This window comes from Dermacentor variabilis, chromosome 2 (assembly GCF_050947875.1).
Source record: "Dermacentor variabilis isolate Ectoservices chromosome 2, ASM5094787v1, whole genome shotgun sequence".
Taxonomy (NCBI): Eukaryota; Metazoa; Arthropoda; class Arachnida; order Ixodida; family Ixodidae; genus Dermacentor; species Dermacentor variabilis.
In genome coordinates, this window is record NC_134569.1 from 91,009,592 (window position 1) to 91,032,293 (window position 22,702).

Sequence of the window (22,702 nt, forward strand, 5' to 3'; positions counted from 1 at the left end):
TTATGTTGCTCTTTACCGTAAAACAAATCAACTTACTAGAGCGTTTTTCACGCCAGTTTCGATGTGTATTTGCTGCTCTCATACCTGCAAAACTATGGAGGCGTTTCTCAAAGTCGTCGCTCTTATGGGTTTGAATTTGTACTCGACAGGCAGACGCAACAGCCATCTACGTGGCATCGCTTACTGTCACATGCAAGATTGCTTGCATGGGGCTTTTACTTGAAACTGGCTAGTCTTGAAGATTGAACAACACACTGCGACAGCCAAATTTTGGTCACTATTATACATAGGTACCACGGAGAAGCGTGAATAATTAGCAGGTCTGCAAAATCAGATGTGTGTAAAATTAAAAATGTGGACTATCACAAAACTTGTTTGGCAGTGTTAAAAAGAAACCTTTGCCAATACTTGGTATTGAACCGAGGATGCTGTGCTACCGAGCCAAGGTTATAAATGCCAACCTGTTTTCTTTAGAATTTTGTAAAAAATCTCAGACATATAGAGGAGGGGAGGTTGCAGCAACTTTGTTTTAGAAGTTTATTCTGAGCACACAGCTTTTGGTCAATGTATACACGCTTTATTAACAACCATTTATCTTTAGGCACCACACACAAGCAGCAGCAGTGACTGACGTTGTTTTCAGACCACTGACGTTTTCAGCGACTTTGCCGTTTAATCTAGTTGACCTCCCTACCTCTCCTCTCCTTCTGTTGCCAATTCTGCTTGCTTCAAGAACCTGTCTGGATAAACTTACTTGAAACATGTATACCTCTGGTATGCTGCATCTTGTATTGCCACAATAGGATGGCACAGGTATCATCACAATTCCTTTTTTGCATGCCTTTCTTTTCTTGCAATCATGTAGCACCCTACCTTTCAACAGCTTAGAACTTTATGAAAAATTCAGGAATTGACAGGCATGCAAGGTGGTACAGAGAAGAGGCGCGAGGTGGGGGCAGTAACAGCAGATCCAGCTTTGAACTCGACACTGCAACAGCAAGACGCTATCGCTACAGACATTCTCACCTTCTTCAGAATGACGGCCTTTTGCGACGTGCTAAACTTTGCCCAATACCATTCAGTCTTTTCTTTCTTGAAGACAAACTGCAGGACTGGTTGAGGTGGTGCACATGCAGCTTTTGCAAGTACTGACCATGGAACTGTGAGTGTTCACCAGGAAAGATGGAAACAATGTTAGGCAGCAGTGAGTTACAGTGAGGAATATGTTTTACTATGTTTGCCATAAAGGTCAAAGCTGAAAAATGCTTTAAGTTTATTTATTGCTTGGAATGTTGCCTTTCCGGACTTCAAATCGTCCCATGTGATAGCAGTGGAGCACCTTCCAATTCTTCATATCCAGATGCAAGACGATGTCTCATCAAGTAGCTTGGGGAATTTTCATTACATAGGTACAAGCTACAAAATGCCCTATATCATTGCCTGGGTATTCAAATACCAACTGGCATTTTGCTCCCACAATTATGTTGCCAAAAATTTCATGCAGCAGAACAAACTCAACTTTTACAACGCATTTCAACTTGCAAATAAAATGTTCAGCTTCTCTGGCAGCAAATGACTATAATCGCAGTATGCAAATACCATGGCTTCCAATATCATGCCATGTTGCATACTTCAGCAGTGTTTCAGCCGATTGCCGTCATGTTGCAATGTGCTATCAACAAGCTTAACATCTGCGCATCACTTCCAGACATGTACTGCTACCTCGAGTTTGCTAGGCTGCAGGTCGCACATGGTCCATTTGTTTTCCGTCGTCTTTGTTCTATCAATCACGGTTTTCCATTGCGCCAGAAACTGCTTGTCGTTCCGACACCACAGTAGTATTACGAGATGTGCAAATGAGCTCTAAATATTGGGCAACATTCTGTGGCAAGGAAGGGAGGAATACAGAGGCAAATACACACAACTAGAGCGCTCTTGAATACAGTCCCACATTTTCATTCGCATTATTTCAAGGTGAACAAAAAACGAACATCTTATTTGCTACTGCACTTACAATAAAATAGCACTATCTACCACTCCGTGTTACTCTATGGTAATTATTTTCCTGCCTTTATCTTCTGCGTTGGGCAAATGTGAAACCACTGCATGTGGAAGCTGTGCTGATTCAGGAAACTGAAAGCTTTGTCAAACTACTTGGCCCAGTGAGACACATGTAGAAGCTCTGTCCCTGTAGCTTTCCCTTCATTGCCACAGAAAGTTGTCCGCAAGCATAGGCACATACAGTCACATGCAATATGACCCGCAACACTGGTTCCCGTGGTCGAAGGGGCTCCAAGACTGTATGGGTGTGCAGGCACAGGATAAGTTCCAGACCTAAACACAGCTTCAATTAGTGGTATTTATTAAACCGCTATTTCGCATGTTAGAGCCCCCGTACAGCCCTGGAGCCCCTTCGACCACGAACAAGGGTGTTGCAAGGGTGTTGACTGTACATACTAGAAAATAAGGTAATAATATTGAAGGCTAAATGAACGAAACATAACTGCAGATCTGTTGCATAAAATTCATTTACTCATCGCTACGTGAACAATGGTAACATACACATACAACAGAGAAGTAGAAAGGCACTCCCACAGCTTTGTTCTTGGTTGGAGTAAATATGTTTAGTTATCAATAAATAGTGTCCACGCAACCAACTTTCGCTTGTGACCATTAGAGCCATGTTTTGTGCCACCACATGGAGTCCAAAGACGTGAAGGCAGCTTCTGGCAACACATTAACATGAACTCTTCAACAGCAAAATGTGGAATAGGCGATAAGGTTCATACCCCTGTTACACGGGCGCCGTAAAAGGAAATTTTATTTCGACGCGTGCGTCACATAGAAACTGTGCTTTGTTGCCGTGTAATGGCTATTCGGGAGCACTTGTAAGTCAGAGCTGTTTCACTGGTTTGAATGGACTACTACACTGGAAGTAAACTCATTTACATAAAGTGACCTTTATGCAGCTCGTGTGACAGGGGCACTATGGTTACTTGAGTTATGTAAATGACGCCCTCCTCTCTGCGAGGAGGGCAAGAAAATGCTCCAAAACACTTCTGCATAGATGCTTCTTGCCTTACAAAATGTTGCCATGTAGGCACACTGCTCTCTCTATATAAAAAATGAGCGAGAATGTAGACTTTGTGCATACAGCTCAGTTTTGAAAAATTTAAGCAAGATGTGAATGCACTTCTCGGTTGCAATAATTGAGAGAATTAAGACAAGAAAACCTTTCCCCAGCCAAGTGAACAAAAACATCCTATTGAAGATTCTACAGTGCAAATTTTGCAAGGGCTTTCTCCCATGCAGATTTCTAGAGCATTTGACGTACACAACTTTCATGAACGGTACGTTCGCACAAGCAAGGCACGGTGGTAGTAACATGGCTGCTAGTTGTTAGTAGTATACACACTATACTTGCTACACATTGCAATCTGCTATAAAACTTGTTCTGTGTGTTTAGATATAAACGTCTGGAAAAAAAAAAAAAGAAAGCACATTGCCACAAGCAATATTGCTGCCTTTATCCGACATGGAACACACCACCAGCCCTATCTCGCCAAGACCATCACCATTTCCTTGCAAGAGCAAAGCTGCATACATACCACAGTGACCCAACGCTTTACGACACCAAGTCTGAGGCATCACACATGCCCTTTAAGTTTCTATACAGTACGTGCTGCCAAATGACAAAGGGCAACTGTATGTGTAGTGTATGCCCGTATTTCTCGACAAAAGAAAACATAAATGTCAGTTTGTACATTCACCACAGTTTTAAGAGGACTTTGTGAATCACCGAACGCCTACTACACCTGAATGGCGGCACGACAAATGTAAGTACTGAAACAAAAAGACAAAGGAAGCACCGAGGCTGTTGGCAAGCATCTTGTGCGGCAGTGCAAATGGGAAGTTATGTGTTTTCTACTAAAGCACACCAGGCGATTCGGTGTTGCTTTGAAGTTTGTCAGTGCAGTGTGTTGATGGATTTGCATTAATTCAATTTTGGGAATAGTTTTTATGAACCGCACAGTGATCCATTCAATCGGAAGCGCCTTGCTTTAAAACGGAAATTCACATTTTTTTGAGGAACCTGTCCTGTAAACTTTTGTGACTAGCTGAAGGTGTACAGCACATGCCAATGACCCTTTCTCACTTGATTTCTAATGGTGCTTAAGATCTCAAAACCAATACAGCTAAGAAAATTATGAGCCAATAAGTATGAAACCAGGCTCAGGTCAACTGACTACCAAAGTTTTTCATGCACAGCATCATTATAGCTCCAAAGAGAATAAAATTAAAATAGGAATCAAATTAGTAAAACTCGACTTGTATCTGACAAAATGCTTGCACGCAGCATGCAAAGTATTTCTTTACGCTTTTCAACACAAGTCACTGGGACACAGGTATGTCACATCATCAATTCAACAAAAGAGTAACCGCAACAAGACACCTCAGAAACATGATGCAGAGGCAGTATAAAGGAAACACAAGGCAACAAAGCAGTAAAACATAGAGGCGAAAAATACTCAACGAGCGTGGTAAGATATGATCTATGACCTAACTATGTGCAATTATGATCGTGACTTAATGCATGAATGAGCTGGTGAAATGGTGCCTTTCTTGTCTAAAGCTAATGAAATGGGCAATCCAACCACAATTCTGTCGGGCAAAATGTATCGGGACACAAGAGGGTGGTTGGTTACACCGCACTTAAGAAGTCCTGCTAGGTTCCATTTCTGTACATCGTAGCTATGAAAAGACGCTCCTGGTTAGGTTAGTAACACTTGCTTACATTTTATAAATTAAAGTGAGAAGTTGCATGGGAAGAAGCGCAGTCGGGTCTAGTAAGGGCAGGGCAAATCTGATAATGGACCGCAAGAATTTTAAAACAAACTAATAAATCAAACTCTTGCTCTTTTGAATGCTTGCACTTGCATATTTACTTCTGCACCATCAAACAGTGGCAGACAGCACATGTAGATGCCCAAGGAACCACAAAATAAAGGTGCAAAGGCCATTATGGCATGTTCTTCAAGAAACAACGTAATTCTGATGCTGTGCAGGGCTGGCATAGCACAAATATTTCACCTTTATTCCTTTGTCATTCAGTGCATTGACTGGCCAACCTTAGCAATGATGCAGGCAGCGTGTCACTTTGACTAATCAATGGAGGCCAAATGAGCTGGTCTGAAGTTGAGTGGAAACTAAACTGTTGCACAATCAATCAATCAGTTAACAATTCTAATCAATTTACATTTCAACTTTTGTTCATCAATGTCAGTTAGTATACAGCCTTCAGTATAGCTTGACTAATCAGTAGCACCAAAAGGCATTCAAGGTTTTTAAATGCGCCCTTTATTTGGAACACTGGGTGATCACAATCAATTTTGCCTGGCCCGTTGAATCAGAAATAAGTTAATGAAAGCCAACTCTCACAGTAAACTGCACTCCTCATTTATATGCGTATTTCATAGTGAATGCCACCCCTGGCAATGAAAATGCACCAAGTACACCTTTAAAAATACACCCTTAACACATCTTCCGTTTCTTCAAACATGCAACTCAACTAAAGAAAAAAAAGGAAGGCCTTGTGTGCACATCACTCATGGGTTCACACGTAACATGTTACAATTATGTATATTATATATATATGTATGTATATGTGTATATATTTATATATGTATATTATATATATATTTATATATTATATAAAACACGGACAACTACTACACAAGCAGAAACAAAAATACACAAACAGGCAGACAAGAAATGTAGAAAGTATCAACAAAACTGCCCGCTGCCATGGTTGGAAAAAGTTACAAGCCTCCGTGTGTGACATGAGTGAACTTTTTTTTAGCAGCAGCTGTGTTTGTCCTCTTGCTTTGTTCAGAATATCTTTTAACAGTTAACTGATGAGAGCACTTTGCACATCTTGACATTGGTGGCAGAAAGCCTCAGGACTTGCTCATGTATTTATGCAACATTTCAAATGAACAGAATGAGGGTGTGGATTATGAGAAGCAGTACACGATACACCATGCATGCATTTGTGCAACAAAAAAGGATGCGACCCAGCTGCATTGTGAAGCTGTGTAGAGTAGAGAAACTTGTGCTTACATCCACTTCAAATGAAATAAACTTTACAGGGGCTGATTGCTACCGAGCTGAGGCAACAGGTATACTGCAATAAGGCGCCGTAACTCAAAATGCAGGAAATGAGAAGAGCGCTAACAGGGATTGATAGATTGTCTATTTGGTAAAATAGGTGATAAAAGATGCACAGAAAGGTAGATTGAGTCTGGCTGCAAAACCTCACGAGCCGTTTGTGGATCTGTGTGGCCCACAACAATGAACTTGCCCCTCAACAATACAGAGGCCAAGGTGTTGTTGAAGAACTCAACAGGAAGAACAAATTTCACTCTGTAGACTTGGGACTGAAAAAGGTACCGTATTTGCATGAACATAATGTGACCACAAATATAATGCAAGGGGAGACTTTTTATGAGAAAAAAATGTCAACAAATTTTATATACATGATTAATAGTGCAAACCACACTGCAGGTTCAAAATATAATGTATTAATGCAACAGCAATACAAAATTGTCCTGGAACACCTGTACATGTGCCAGGTTCTGTACAGGTTTGCAGCTCTGCAGTGGATCGAGCGTTCGTACCGATCCTGCTTCCTTGGAGACGCACAACTGCTCCCATAAAAGCACATCTGTGTTCTTCCTACAACACTGAAAGGTTGGCTTTTCCCCTGCAACTCGGGTATGTGATAGTTGGGCTCATTGTGTATTGAACGGTGAAACGGGAAAGAAAATCTTCTGCTATATTCAGAACAATGACTCCAAATATCACGTGAGATGTTTCCACAGGCTGATGACTCCACAAGAAAAAGGAAAAGAGAACCTTGTGTTATAATCGTGCAAATACGGTATTACTTTTCAACTACACAACATGCTTCTGGTGCAAATAGCTAGTCCTGTATGCTCAGGGAACCTCTTTGCAGTGTTACGGCCTACTCATTTGTGAAAAATTTTGAGGCTACAGTGCCACTCTAAAGTGCACCTGCAAGGGGATGCATTCACTTTTAACAGCTCCAACCTCTAAATCATACATGTTGCCACAATGGGAAAACTGGTTTTACAGATTCCCTGTGCTTGTTCAGAAAAAGGTTTGACCAAGCAGTTGGAAACACTAACACATCACAGTCTGGGGCTTCTGGGTAATCGATAATGATGCAAGGCTGTTGGAGTTGCAACAGTGAGCAGATGTAACAAGCACCTATCAAAATATCCAGAGTCGTCGCCCACATGATCTAGTGAGTGAAAAGGCTTGGTAGGCGACGTCTCGGTAATAAATAAAGGAATTGAAAAATTTTGCAAGCCAGGTATGAGGAATTAGCAAGCCAATAACTGTCATGCTTCGTAGACATTTCCCAGTGATGTGTGCTTACAAGTCCCTTGTAGACATGCTTACAAGAAGAACAAATAAACAGTATAATGTTGTTCATGGCTGTTGCAAGCTGCCCCTAATGTGCGCAGGTTAGCCGTAGCAGTGCATTATCTGCGTGACTGTTTCAAGGTGAACGATGTCTTGGTACGCTTTGTGAAAAAGACAATTTGCAAGAGAAAGGAGTCTGGGTGATGTCACAGAGATGAATTATGACATGGGATAATACAGCAAGGTTTTTCCACACATCTGTGCGCAAAACATTAACGACACAGCCCATCATATATCAGGCTCTATAAGTGGTGCAGCCAGACCATTGCCTCACGTGCAACAACACAACAGGCCTTGACATTCAAGCAACGAGCCATGACAGCCAAGCAAGGGCACGGTGACCCAATAAGATGCGCTATTTCAACATTCAAGTTCTAACGACTCAGCTTGCAATGTTGCTACATACATCACATGGGTCCATTACACACTGTCCAAGATGACTACATCCATGCCTTCCGACAGCTTTGCAAGTAACAAGCTTAAAACACAATAAGGTCACATTATATTCATCGCATGTGCAGCTCACTACACATCAGTCCCAAGTTCGTTAATAGTGGCAGCATACAGCCCCTTCACTCTGGAATGAAATAAGCAATGAGTACGTGATTAAGTCTTTCCTCCTCTACAGAGCACCGGCATGGGTCGTAACTATTTGAGGAGATTTCTCTCTCTCTCTTTACCCAAGTTCAGCATTCACAGTGCACATAATATGTACAGGGCTTCAAAAGTGAATGAGAAGGACCTCGGGTGACCGACTAGGAAGCAACATGGCTTGAATTCCCCCTGTAGACACCGACTTGTGTTTGGCCAATGCAAAGGGGGGCACGCAGGGGACCACTGTAAGAGAAGGCATTGGGAAGTTGGCACATCTACCAAAACGGCCTCGGGCTTGGTGCGATGCAGGTTCCGTTCCATCATAGCAGCGGGACCGGCAGTGTGCACTGGGAAGGCAGAGAAGCCATGTGGCTTCAGAAGGATGAGAGGAGGATAAGCAGCGGCTAAGGCACGTCCATGTGGCTGACAAGGCTTCCGTTGGCACTGCCTGAGGGAGGCAGCGCTGGTGCAGGAAGAGGTGGTAGAGGAATGTTGAGATCACTGGTAAGGGGTCGCGCCAGCGAGGAGGCACTGGGCACTGAGGCGGTCCTCTGCTGCTGCTGCCGCGCGAACATGAGCAAGTAGTTGTCGTCCCCAATGGGTGCTTGCCTGCAACAACACATAGAAGTGACATGGTTCAGTCTGCTGCAGGTGGAATACAAAATGAACTGCTCTCTTTGAAGGGACACTATACAGAAACATTAAGTCAGCTTAATTTTCGTTAAATTTACAGTAAGACAATTACCAGAAGCAAAAATGAAAACCAAACTTCAATTTAATTTTTAATTTCATGCTGAAACCCCAGTGTGTGCATGTCATTCTAACGTCACAGGTTTCAAAGCATTTTCTTGTATTTGGTCCGTTTTGGCACAGTAAAGCTTATAGAAAACCTGCTAAGTTCAGTTTTCAGCTCCTTCAAAACAGAGTCCCTTGCTAACCAGCTCCTCCCTGGAAGACCAGCTCGTGCTGATCTCCAGGGGCCAGGCGAAGACGGAACCGCGAAGAGGGAACCACTTCCATCGACGGCGTATAAGAAGATGTCGAGCTCGGCTCAATAAAGTTGTTTCTCTCTCTCTCTCTATTGAGGCCCAAGAAGACTCGGTCAAAACCCATGACATCACAGTGAGCTGGTACAGAAACTTCGCAAGGTGGCATCGCCAGCAGTCTTTAATTTCTCTCTTTTCTGGCTTACCAAGCCCCTTTCTCACGGTATTAGTGGCTATTTTCATATTGCATTTACTAATACAACTAATTTTTCTCTTTAGTATCCTTTTAAGATCCACCAACACATGGGTGATTTTGGGTGACAATCAAACTAACATCTTTCAAGGTAACCTAATATTTAAATCTGCACGAGACTTTTCACTGCTGCTTGGGAGATTGAAGGCTATTAAAATGTTAAATAGTTTAAGGCCAGATGCTACCAAGTTGCTCTAATCAATTTGCCTGTTAACACTGTTCTGAAGCGTGTAGAGTTTTGCAAAACGTAACAGCTGCCATTACTGCTGCTACATGTACATGTGTGCACCTGCAGTTCTGCGAGAAGAGTGGTCGAACCTTTTCAAAGACCATTATCGCAGCACCTAACTAGCTGCATGGGAATAGCTGCAGTCTACAATATTGCACTCTTCCTTGTTTCAAGAAAATCTCTTTTACAAGGCAAGTAAATGCGCTCACACCTACTTTGCTCTTAATGGCTGCTTTTGATGAGTTGCGGCAAGCTCAATGGACATTAGTATGCATGCTTCTGCTGCCCTAAGTCATTGGATGTTCATGAATGAGTATGAGGGAGTGAGCGAGATGCGAGTGAGTAGTAAGTAATGAATAAACAAACAAACAAACAATGTCTCTGTGCAGGTCGCCTTGCTGCATTTATTGACAACTGTATTCAGTGACACTTACTTGGAGCCGTATTGTGTCTGTCGGTACAGATGGTGCCGATGTCGTTCATGCTTGAGTTCCATGGTCTCCACGAAAGTCTTGATAGAAGACAATGTGGTCAGCAGGCTGGCTGGGTCTTCGACCACAAACCCAGGTGGAAGCCTGAACTCAACACCTGGTACAGCAGGGCCTTGCAGCTGCTGCCGACATGTCTCTGGAGAGAAGGCAAAGGACAAAGCCGTTCTCAACATCTCAAAACTTCGAACACATGTTGTGTTTCCTTTTTTTCCCAATGTACACCATAGACCGTATTTACTCGAATCTAGGCCGACCACGATTCTAAGCCGACCCCCTAAAGTCCGAAGCCAACAACAAAAAAATATATTACCTCAAATGTAGGCCGAACAAGAAAAGCGAGGACAGCGTTCACAAAATGCAAACAGCATTTATTGAATCTGAACGTGCAGAGCTTGTTCAACGACGTCGTTGCTGCTAGACTTGTTGCTGTGTTCCTTGTCACTGTCACCTTCAAACAGTGCACTATCTTCGGTACCGTCATTAGATATGCCGCACTTTTGAAAGGTGTGCACGATCAAAGTACCTGCGATGTCGTCCCACGCTGCAGCTACCCAGCCCGCCAGCCCATTGCCATTATCATGTGGTCTTCGTCAGTCAACCAGTCCGTGTAATATTTCTGCAGACAATCCTTTAAAGGTTTGTTGATGCAGACATCAAGTGGCTGCAACTGGCCCATCATGCCGCCCGGTATGACAGCGAGGTCCGTGTTCGCTTGGGCGAGCGCAGCCTTCACATTGTCGGTCAAGTGCCCATGGTAAGAGTTGACGACAAGGAACAAGTTCTTTGTCAAAAGGGCTCCTGGATGCCGTCGCCACACAATCTTAACCCACTCTTCCACCATCGCACCCGTCATCCACCCGTTCTCATTTGCCCACACAATGACATTTCTTGGGAAAGTTTCTTGAGCAGGCAGTGTCTTCCTTTTAAATATCATCAGGGTGTCTACCAAGTTGACATTTCCGAATTCCCTGAGTTTTCCAGGTTTTCCCCAAGTGCCTTTGCAAAATTCCCTGAGTGATGCAGAACTATGTTTTATGTCAAGATGGGCCGAAACCATATTGCCAGATGCCGTCGCTCTTTAGTAAGCATACGAAAAATTTAAAGAAAAACGACTTAGTCCAATTTGAATACTAAGGAGTAGTGTTTATGCTATTCAAAATGAGAACAGAAGGGAGCGGTTAGTAATATGCACAGCAAATAAGATGTCTTCGAAAAAAATTGCAAATTGAGTTGCACATTCTCAAATGTGAATAAAAAGGAGATGCATGCAGAAGCAAATATTTTCGAATATGAGCTGTTTCTGTTAACTGATAGCAAGCTCAGTGGTGTGAGGCCCAAACGTTGTCACAATTGAGATTCTCTCTCAACAGCTCGTAAGTCAACCTCAACTGTCCTGACATACTCTCAGCCCGCGCATGATGCCTCAGTGTTGTGTTTTACTGTTTTGAAGAGTTTATTTTGGTTTGGATGAGGGACACCTGCATCTCGGCATCAGCCAACACTGTTTTTTGAGCTCAAGCTCCTTTAAAATCGGCGGCAGCACGCTTCCTTTCCTGTTCATTCCTCAATGCGTAGCTCCCTTCTGTTCTTGTCTTCCTTCTGCCACTCGTTCGCCCCACAGACCACTTTAAGCATCTTGGTCAGCTGCACAGTCCACATCCAATTTTTTGAACTCCCTAGGGCCACAAAAACGTCAGAAAAATCTGCCAGTTGGAAAAAATAAATGCATGTCATTTACTGCCCTTAAGGGCTTAAACCGCCACAGGCACATTCAAAAACGCTCTGAAGGCCTGCCGGTACACGTGTTAGGCATATCGGTGCTCATACTGCGACAGACAATGCCAGGTGCACACGTGTATAATTAAGGAATACAGTAAAAGCTCGTTAATTCGAACCGCCACGGGCACATGTCATCTTCAAGCTGCAGCTCTGGGTCCGACTGTGCCACACCACCGATGTCCACCGAAACTAACGTTAGCCGAGGTTTAACACCATCATAAAGAATTGCAACGGCCGGTACATCCTAAGCTGAAAACAGATGTGGACAACTGATGAAGACTGCTGAGACAAAGACGTTGAACATGTGAAGGTGGCGAAGGCCCTGATTCGTCAGTTCTTAATTGCAAACGCAGCTGCGATGCACTTGATTCGCTGTCAGGGTGTTTACCAAGTTGACATTTCCAAATTCCCTGAGTTTTCCAGGTTTTCCCTGAGCACCTTTGCAAAATTCCCTGAATGAGCCAGAACTTTGTTTTATGTCAAGACAGGCTGACACCTAGTTGCCCAATGCTGTCTCTCTCTAGTAAGCATGTTGAAACAAAAAGAATGACTTAATCCAGTTTGAATAGTAAGCAGTTATATCTTTTATTTAAAAAGAAAACAGAAGGAAAAATGCACCGCGAAAGAAATGGTAAAACCCATTCCAAATTGAGTTGAACATATTCAAATATGAATGAAAAGGAGATGCATACATAAGTAAATATTTTTTAATATGAGCTATTTCTATCAACTGATAGCAAGCTCATCTGTATGAGGCCTGAACTTTGTCACAACTAAGGTTCTCTCTAGCAGCTGGGAAGTCAACCTCAACTGTCCTGACATACTCTCAGCCCGTACACAACATTTCAGTGTTGGGTTTCAGTGCTTTAAAGAGCTTATTTTGGTTTCATTGAGGGACACCTACATCTCGGTGTCAGCCAACACTGTTTTTTGAGCTCAAGCTCCTTCAAATAGAGGCGGCACGCTTCCTTTCTCGTTAATTCCTCGGTGCGTCGGTCCTTTCTGTTCTCATCCTCCTTCTGCCACGCGTTCACCCCATGCATCATTTGAAGCATCGTCTTGGTCAGTTGTACAGTGAACGTCCGATTTTTCGGACTCGCTAGGGGCCGCAAAAACATCCGAAAGATCAGGCAGTCCGAAAAAAATTAATGCATGTCTTTAACTGCCCTTAAGCGCTAAAATTGCTACAGGCACGCCCGAAAAAGCTCTTAAGGACTGCCAGTATACTTACTAGGCATGTCGGTGCTCGTACTGTGACAGGAGATGGGGGTGCACGTGTGTATAATTAAGGAATACATACTGTGTCCCGTGACAATTGCCCCTTCCCACACTTCTTATGCTTCACCGCCTAACACTACTGTACTGAGGCGAAGCTAACTTTCAGAGACTGGCATTACGCAACGCGCTGTGCTCTGCGAGCTTCAAATTCAAAGCCAATTGCGAGGATTACAAAGGCGGAGTCGGTGCCATTGGTGACAGCGGCGAATCCTTTCAATGAAAAACAAGGCACCACATGGCAAGAAGCTTAATAGCAAACATAGAAGCAGCTAGGCCTAACGTTGCCGCGGTGGTGGTGGTTACGGCTGCCAGCGAATCTGCGCATGAGAGTGCCGGTTCGATGCGGCGAGATAATCGAAATAGCGGCAGTGGCGGCTTTGATTAATGCCATCTCAGACCTGCAGTCAGGGAAATATACACTGACTCTATGGAGTACGTGGTGGTGCCGCAAAGCCGTGCAAATTATCGGGCAAATCCGAAAAATTGGGCGTCTGCAAAATCTGTCGTTAACTACTCTGGCAATACATCGTGACGATGACATGGCGTCAATGATGATTCGTTGCAATTCCTCTGTTACTGGAGCCAGCATTAACACGACTTTCGTTCCCTTTCAATAAAAGTTACAGTTAATTTTCCCTGATAGAAGCACAAATTCCCTGAGTTTTTCCAGACTGTTCAAATTCCCTGAGAATTCCCGGTTTTCCCGGTTGGTAGACACCCTGGCTGTGTTTTGGTGCTTGCCGCACCGTCTGCCGCACAACATTAGCAGCTACACAAGATTTGCAAAGCCTCCCAGATTCCCGACGGGCAAGAAGTCTCGGAGGACATGTAGAACGGAGAGGAGGCAGCAGCCGCTGCCTTCTGGCCGACCCCGTGCCGGTTAGATTTTTTTCCGATTTTGCCTTCTCTCACAGTTCTCTCCGTTCTGTAGGCGACCGAGCCTTGTGTGTAGGCAGTGGGCCCGTTTCTCTGGTCGTGTGCCAGGCGCCAAGCTGCCGGCACGGTGGCGCATAGTTGAAATTAACCATGGTGGAACCTTCTTGCGTTTGAATTAACGGGCTTTTTTATACATAGACTTCTGTGTACCTTGGCCAGACCAAATTGTACAGTTCGAATTATCTATAAATTCGAATTATTGAAGTTCGAATTCATGAGCTTTCACAGTACATACTGTGTCCCATGGCAATAGCCCCTTCCTACGCTTGTTATGACTCACTGCAATACTTTTGCATATGCTTCACCAAGTAACATTTGTGTATAAGAGGCAAAGCTGATTTTCGCGAACCGGCATTATGCAACGCACTGTGCTGTACAAGCTTCTAAGCCAATTGCGAGGACCACAAAGGCGGAGTCTGTGCCATTGCTGACAGCAGCGAATTCTTTCAATAAAAAGACGGCATCCAACTGCAAGAAGCTTCACAGCGAACGTCATAGCAGCTAGGCCTAGCATTACCGCAGTGGTGGCTACGGCTGCCAGCGGAACTGCGTGCTAGAGCGCCGGTTCGAGGCGGCGAGGTAATAAATATGGCAGCGGTGGTGGCTTTGATTAATGCCGTTTCAGACCTGCGGTTACGGTAAAATGTCCGGAAAATCAAATAGTGAAGAGTTCTTACGTCCGAAATATCAGACGTTCTGATACATTGACTCTATGGGGTATGTGGTGGTGTCGCGAAGCCGCCCAACTTTCGGGAATCCGGAAAGTCGGTCGTTGACTGTACACTGGCAACTCCTCCAGCCGATGACAGGGCGTCAAGGACGATTCATTACGATTCCTGTCTGTTACTTGAGCCAGCATTACCTCAACTTTCGACCCTTTCAATAAAATTACAGCTAATTTTTCCTGATAGAGGCACAAATTCCCCGAGTTTTTTCTGAGTTTTTCCAGACTACTCAAAATCCCTGAGAATTCCCGGTTTTCCCGGTTGGTAGACACCCTGATCATATAAGGAAGGAGTTTATGTCCATCAGCTGTGCAGCACAGCATCACAGTTGCGCGATGCTTCTCGTAGACCGCAAAGCGCACCTTCACCTCCTTGGCACCCTTTTCATTCACGGAGTACGCCACTGGAATATCAAAATACACAGCCGTCTGGTCGGCGTTGCCTATTTGCCCAAGGTTGTAGCCTGCCGCTTCTTTCTTTCACAGCACGTAGCACTGAAAAGCTACCAGCTTTTCTTCGAAATCACTTGGCAGCTTCTGGGTGATTGAAGTGCGACGTCGGAGGCAGAAGCCGAAGCGCTTCATGAATTTCCGAAGCCAGCCCCAGCTGGCTTTGAAATCCTTTGGCATTAGGCCTCGCTCCCTCAAAAGTTCCTTAGCTTTCACTTGGAACACTTCTGTTGTCACTGGAAGGGCAGCTGCTCGCTGCGTCCGAACAAAGTAGGCCAGAACTATCTCCACTTCGTGGTGACAGCCTTTCTTTGGTCCGCTAAATGCTATCCTCGTTGGGGCTAGGGTCCTGGTGGGTAGCATCTCATAGAAGAACCCGGTCTCATTGGCATTCTAAATATACGATGGTGCATAATCTTTCCGAATGCCTGTGAGGCTGGCTAACATCAATTCAGCGGTGCCGTCATTATCTGCCGAGGCAGCTTCACCAAACAAAACATTCTCTATGATGCTGTGGTGAGACTTAAACCCGTTAAGTCAACCTATCCTGCACTAAACGTTTATTCCCAGCATGCATCCATACTCCAGCTATTTTTGCCACACAATATCACCACTAAGGGCAATTTTCTTGGCCCGCATCTCCATGAACCAGGCGTAAACTATCTTGTCTAAGGCCTCATGCACTGGCTGAGTCAATTTCTTGTGCTTCACCAACGTCCCTGAAGCTAGCGTGTTCGCAATAGCATCTTTACTTTTCAATATTGTTGAAAAGGAGCTCACCAGAATTCCAAATTCTTCCGCATTAATTGATTTTTTCTTTCAAGCTTCAGCCTGAGTGATAACTCAAGCCTTCCCTTCTAGGGACAAAATCTTGCGTTTCTTTGTCAGCAGCAACATGCTTCTCCAGATATCGTTTGGACAGCTTCGGGAAACAATGAACAAATGGCAATGCAATCGTTCGTTGTCAAGCGTGCATCACCTAAATGCCCCATCGCACCCTTTAGTAAAGGGATTTGACCTCACAACCTCAACTTCATACGATCAGCAATTGCTGTTGTACACCGTCATAAAATTTTATAGAAAATGAATAATTAGAAAAAACATAAAAATAAAATTATTACGAGCATGTTGTTTGTACGCACACTATTTTCCTAACCAATACGATCCAAAACGATTTCTTGGAGCTCGGATGCTCCTCCATAAGAGGGCGGATGCTCCTCCATAAGAAAACATCAAAAATGGAGCGTTCGCTGGAGGAGTGGTATAGCGATTTTGATTTCACCTGGGCGAAACCGTTTCTAAGATGGTTGCATTGGTTAAGGAGGCTTACAAAGATGATGCTCTGTCAAGGGCCAAGGTTTTGGAGTGGTTCCCTGAGTCCAACAATGGACGGGAGACTGTTGAATTCATGGAGCGACCTGGGCACCCTTCAACGAGTAGTTCGGCCGAAAATGTGGCCAAAGTAAAAGATCTCCTGCACTCCGACCATAGCTTGAGCATCAGATTAATCGCCGAAGACCTCAACATGTGTAAAACAATGGTTCACAAATTTGGTGCCAAAAGTGTTGTGTGATAACAAAAACACTGACGAGTTGACGTTTCCCTTGAGATGTTGATGCAGTTAGAAAGTGAATGGGACTTTTTCAACGGCTTAATAACAGGCGACAAATTAAGGGAGTTCCAGTACGACCCAAAAACCAAGCGCCACAGTTTGGAGTGGCCTACCACGAACTCCCCGTACCCCAAGAAAGCGAGGATGTCAAAGTCCAAGGAAAAGGCAATGTTCATTGTGTTTGTTGACAAGCATGGGGTGGTCCACAAAGAATTTGTGCCTCCGGGACGAACCATCAATGCCGTGCTCTACAGAGAAGTCCTCGAGCACCTTCACACAGTCGTCAAATGGAAGTGACCGGAGAATGCCAATTGCTGCAGGCTCCATCATGACAATGCGACCGCCTGTGACCGCCTGCCTGGCCCTGCTAGGAGTTGCAACCTTGCCGCAGCCACTATACAGCCCCAATGTGAGACCGGCAGAATTTTTTTCTGTTCCCAATGCTGAACAGCAGCCTGGAAGGTCACCGTTTCGACGATGTTCCTGCCATCCAATGCGCTGTTACAGTCTCTGAAAGAGATTACAGCAGCTGACTTCTAGGGAGCATTTGCAGCATGGGAATCGCATTGGCGGCGGTGTAGCGATGCCAAAGGAGACTACTTTTGAAGAATTTTCATATGTACCGACTGGATCAAGAAATTATTTTTACCAGACTATCTCATTACCTTATGGACAAACCCTGTAAACCATAAATTATATTTTGCTTTGACGACTTCTACTGTTTTAGAAAAAAGGCACCTTCACTGCCACTGAAATTATTGTTCCAGGATACCCCTCCATATTCCACGACTATGTCAGTGAGCAGTGTGAGCAAAGCCAGTTTAGGAGCCCCAATGCCCTAACTGCTTACATTCAGACTTACAATGGCATGCAGCTGGATGCTCACCTATAAGCCTTTCAATGATGTGCATCTGGTTGAGGAAGATAGAGTGGACCCGCTGCATCTCTCGGTCTGTGTCGATGGTCACCTTGATGTCAGCGAGGTTATATGAGGTCACGGGCGAGCAGCCAGGTGCCGTTTCACTCTCTTCTTTGCAGCTGTAACAAGACAGCTTTTTACACTTTCAAGTCGAGATGCAGATGGCGCTTATCTACTACTGCAAGTTAGTGGGGCAAATAACACAAGAAAATGAAAGCAAAGGGTGGAGAGTGGGGGTGGCTGATTGTTACAGTCCACTTCCTGTCCCATTTAGGCAGCACCAATGTAAGGGTGCTATGATGGATCATGCTAAAATCAAATGCTTGCTCTTCTGTGAATATATCCACAACAACGCAAGCAGAAGGAATGTTGACCAGTTAGTCTTTCAAAAGGTCTAGATCAGTATACATTTCAATAACAAGAAATCGTAAAATTCCTTGCATGACCTGTGAAAGAAAGCACCGGCAACAGCCTTTGGTCCGTGTGTATACAGGAGAACCACGTTGATATGTTCCCGTTACGTATGTTTTCCCGGCGCCAACATTCACAACTGAGAAGACAAAAAATGACCCAATAGAGTTAGATTAATTTTTTTACCGGTTCATGCGTTCCCGGAAAACAAGATTTTTCGGCACTAACGTTCAGTACGTCGCCAAACTGTGACCGTACAACACATTTTCGGGCCTCTAGATCCCATGTAAACAAGAAAATGCGGGAGGCGCGCGCTATCGCGAACAGTATATAGTCACCCGTCTCGCATGAAAACGATGTGTGCACAGTTTCTTATTTCGGTACCAGCAAATCTCCGGCTGGGTCATCGCAAGCTGCATTCACAGCTATCGGCGCCAAACCTATTGCGATAAGCATCTTCACCTATCTATTACAGTGCATGGTGCGTAGTGCCATTGGTAGCATACTGCACGCATTTAGTAGGCGGTGATAATCCAAACGCGCTGCTGTTCACTCCTGCAGGTGGCGCGATGTGGGCTTCACGTTTCGCTTCAGCGGCAACCAGCTTCGCCCTCCAGGTCAATTTCGTTGCAGTTTCCCGTCGCCCTCTTAAAAGACCATGCAATACGAAAACAACAAAACATGTTTCCGGCCGCCAGAGCACCACCAGCCCAACGCGCGTCAGTGTCTCGTGCCGCAACGATCCATGTGACGCTTCGCATTACTTGGTTGTCAACAATAGTTGAATCTGTCAAATTTTCCTAGTTATTGTGGATCGCGCGTTTTCCCCGTTAGTATGTTTTTGCTTGCGGTTTTCTACAAAACGTATGAACGAGGTTCTACTGTATTTATTCAGATGATGCAGATCTTTGGATCACTCAATGTATTCACTCCACAATGGCTGTTTTAATAGGTGCAAGGTACTCCAATTCCTATTCTCAATCCTTCTTGCATGCATTCTACTTCATGCCTTTACCCTACCAGTATTTTGGGAATTTTGAAATAAATTTCGCATTACATTCGTGTAAATACAGTATTGCATGTTTCCTCAGCACTTCAAATCCGCATTCTCGTATTGCCCTTGGCACACTTGTCTTTCCTGACAACCTCCTTATTACACAATGTTAACATGCAACCTCAGCCGAAAAAAGTTCAGGACAGAAACTTTCTGCCCTCAGTTGCGTAATCTTAATCTTAGCATTGCGTAATAAGGTGAACCAACTAGCCAACATCACAACATTTATTTACAGCAGTCAGTGAGCTGATTCCAAAAGGAGCACACCAATAACGTAGTCACAAAGCTCACATACAATGTTTATTCGGAGTACTATAAGCAGGGACAAGTCAAGAATGCAGCAGCAAATACCCCTCAAAAAGCATGTGGTGCTCATCGGCCTGACAACTGGTATTGCTCACTCGTTCTCTCATAACCCACCGCAGCAGCCCAGTGGCTATGGCATTGCGTTCTGGAGTTTGAGGTCATGGGTTTGATCCTGGCTGCAGCGGGTGCATTTCAATGGAAGCAAAATGTAAAAAGGCTCGTGTACTTACATTTCGGTGCACGTCAAATCAGGTGGTAGACATTGATACCAAGTCTCCACTATGGTATGCCTCATAATCAGATTACGGTTTTGACATGCAAAACCCCAGAATTTAATTAAACTAGTTTTGTCCTCTCATAATGTGTGCACAAGTGTTTGAGCACATTTGTCAAGCAGCAGTCTCTCATCACCAACTCCTAGTGAGGACCGTAACGCATTTTCAAGCATGAAGACAAACCACAGCGCACCCGTTCACAAAATGTTCGATGCTAAACACCTGCACAGCTGTGACAGCATGCTCACTTCACCCGCCCCACTTGGCACTGCAATGGTTTGCTACACTGTGCTCGAGCTTGTGCAGCAAGTTCTCTACTCAGCGTCTGTGCCACCTGCTGCTGTCCTTCCCGACTGTGCAAGCCTGAATGTGATGTTTCTTTTATTGCTGAAGTTTTGATGGATGAGAGAATTTTACTGCGAGCGCAGAGAGATGGGAAAACACAGACAGCCCACTTTTGTGAAAGGAGCGCCTCCTGCATTCTTGACTTGTCACCGACTATACGTCTTATCTGCCGTAGCCAGTAAATCTGTGGTCAAGCACAGTCGGGCAGTTTTCCCACGGTGCAGATACTGAGACCAATGAGACTGGTAGTGTGACCAGTAATGAGACCAGCAATGTGCATCACAGCCATTTCGGGCAGGGACAGTACTAACCAGAGCCAGTGGCCCTTGAGGAAGGCAGCTGGGTGGTAGGTGTGGATGCGGCATAAGTTGAAGTGGCAGATGCGGGTGAGGATTGTCCGCCATTCCTTCTCTTCTACACAGTTGTTGGCCTGGATGTACAATGCTCGAGACTTCTGGATCACCTGAAACACCTGAAATGATAATGCATTTCAATTTAAGTATCCTTAAGCAACTACAGCTCTTCTGTTCTATATAAATATAGTAGACTTCAATTAATTTGAACCCGACAGGACCAACAAAATAAGCATAATTAAACAAGACGCAAAACAATAATGCTGAAACATGCGACCAATTCATTTGCCAGTATTGCTAGATTCTAACACACTCCCAAAATCAAATGCACACCCCATTTTCTATGCATTCAAAGCAGAAAACTAATGTAGAAGCGACATTAGAGCTCCTAAACCTAGTATAAATTGAACATGCACTCAATTTTTTTTTACAAGAAAAGCACAGCATGCCTCCCATACTGGCAATAAGAAAAAGATGAAACAAGCAAACTTTATCTTCCCAGAACAGAGATTTACTTCTGCCTTATGAGCATCATCATGACCATCACAGAACACTTTATCACTATGAACTACAATATGTCCTCCGTACAGTCCACTGTGCTCGAACGACCCCACAACAATATGAAACTGTTCATCCTACAGATCACTTACGAGCCAACTTCACTGAAAAAACAAAAAACATGTTACGATCGTCTAAATACGGTAATTATTGCAAGCTACCACTATCCCTAAAAATGCTTCCTATGGCAGTCTGAATATAGGCATTTTTGGCAGGAAACAGCATGTGCTCAATGTATTCCCTGTCCCCTGAACTCGGGCAAGACAGATGCTACCACTGAATAGGTCGCCGCGATTATGGTTGTTATTGGGATCAGGTGCATGCATGCTGTCACGTCCAAATTATTCGGCGAAGGACTATTTAGGATCAAAAAATGAAAGTTTCAGCGCTGACTGGGAACCTCTGGTCGGGATCGAATTAACCAAAAAAATCAAATTAGCCAAAAAATTGAATTAACTTGAGTCGAACCAATGGTAGTCTACTGCAACACTTTTTCTGGCTGCTCAGAGAATAAGCAATGCCATCTGCAAGATGGCAACTGGTTCAAAGATACATAAAGGTTGCCTTGAAAGGCATCTTTCTTTAGGCCGCTGCCATTATTTGAATGACCTCCAAGGTAGCCAATGCAAAAGAAGGTAAGAGAATGCTCACATTTTTCATCTTAAATGAGTCTTCCTGCACCTTTTCCACTCCCAAGATTTCATCCAGTGGAATTGTGCACAGGGGACTCGAGTCTGGAAAAAAATGGAGAAAGTGTGAGAGAGATCGAGAAAGCACCAAATAAATCCATGCGATGTCACAAACACAAGAGATATACATATAACAGCAGCAACAACAAAGAAAAGTTTATCTGCTGTTATCTTCATACTCTTGAGGAGTGCCAGATTTTAGGGAGCACCTCATTGCTCTGATGCCTAATCTTTCCTTTGCACACTTAGGATATATATTTTATGCTAGTCATGCAATACTACCTGGCTCTATATACAGAGGGCTTATTCACTAGGAAAAATTTTGCCATGAACAGAATTGAAACTACCTTAAAACCTTTCCCAACCTTCACAAGTGTTCTTATAAACAGTTTTCTGGGAACTCTCCAGCTGCATTCTGCTGCTGACCACGAGGACGCAAGTTTCAGTCCTGGCTGCAGTGAGTGCATTCAGGGACAGATTGCAATAACACTCATGCACTACATTCTGGGGCACATAAAGAAAAGCACAAGAGGTCAAAGTTTATCTGGAGCGATTAACTACAGCATATCCTAACCCTGTGTTTCGTCGAGAGGTTAAACTTGATCAGTTTTCAGCTGTATTATAAAGAAAACAACTCGGGCCTGCTAGCACATTTTGCCCTCATCTAAATTGAAATTCACCAAAGATTTCTAAAGTCTGGCATTGCCAAGATGAGGTGCGTACACCATACCTATGCCAGTCTGCCAAGTGAGGAAATGGCTGCATTCGTTGTCACCTGCCCTCTGTACACAAAACTAATGCGTAATTTCAGTTTATACGACAACTAAATAGATGAAGCAACACATTCAGGGTCATTCTTGTAGCTGCAAAAAGCCAAGAGCAGTGCAAGCATGGATTGTAAAACAAGTGCCCACTGTCCTAATGGAACTGTTCGACAGAACCGTCAAACGG

General features: G+C 44.1%; 1 protein-coding gene across 1 annotated transcript in view; it reads right to left on the reverse strand.

The window, feature by feature from the left end:
• Window positions 1–2,510: 2,510 nt before the first annotated feature.
• RasGAP1 (Ras GTPase activating protein 1) overlaps window positions 2,511–22,702 on the reverse strand; it is a 66,690-nt gene continuing 46,498 nt past the window's right edge. Inside the window, exons 16-20 of the mRNA XM_075681270.1 lie at window positions 21,714–21,796; window positions 20,463–20,623; window positions 17,728–17,879; window positions 10,006–10,198; window positions 2,511–8,712 (exon numbers count right to left, since the gene is read on the reverse strand). Of these exons, the coding sequence (XP_075537385.1) occupies window positions 8,508–8,712; window positions 10,006–10,198; window positions 17,728–17,879; window positions 20,463–20,623; window positions 21,714–21,796 (794 nt within the window). The 3' untranslated portion in view covers window positions 2,511–8,507. The remainder of the gene's footprint in view (window positions 8,713–10,005; window positions 10,199–17,727; window positions 17,880–20,462; window positions 20,624–21,713; window positions 21,797–22,702) is intronic.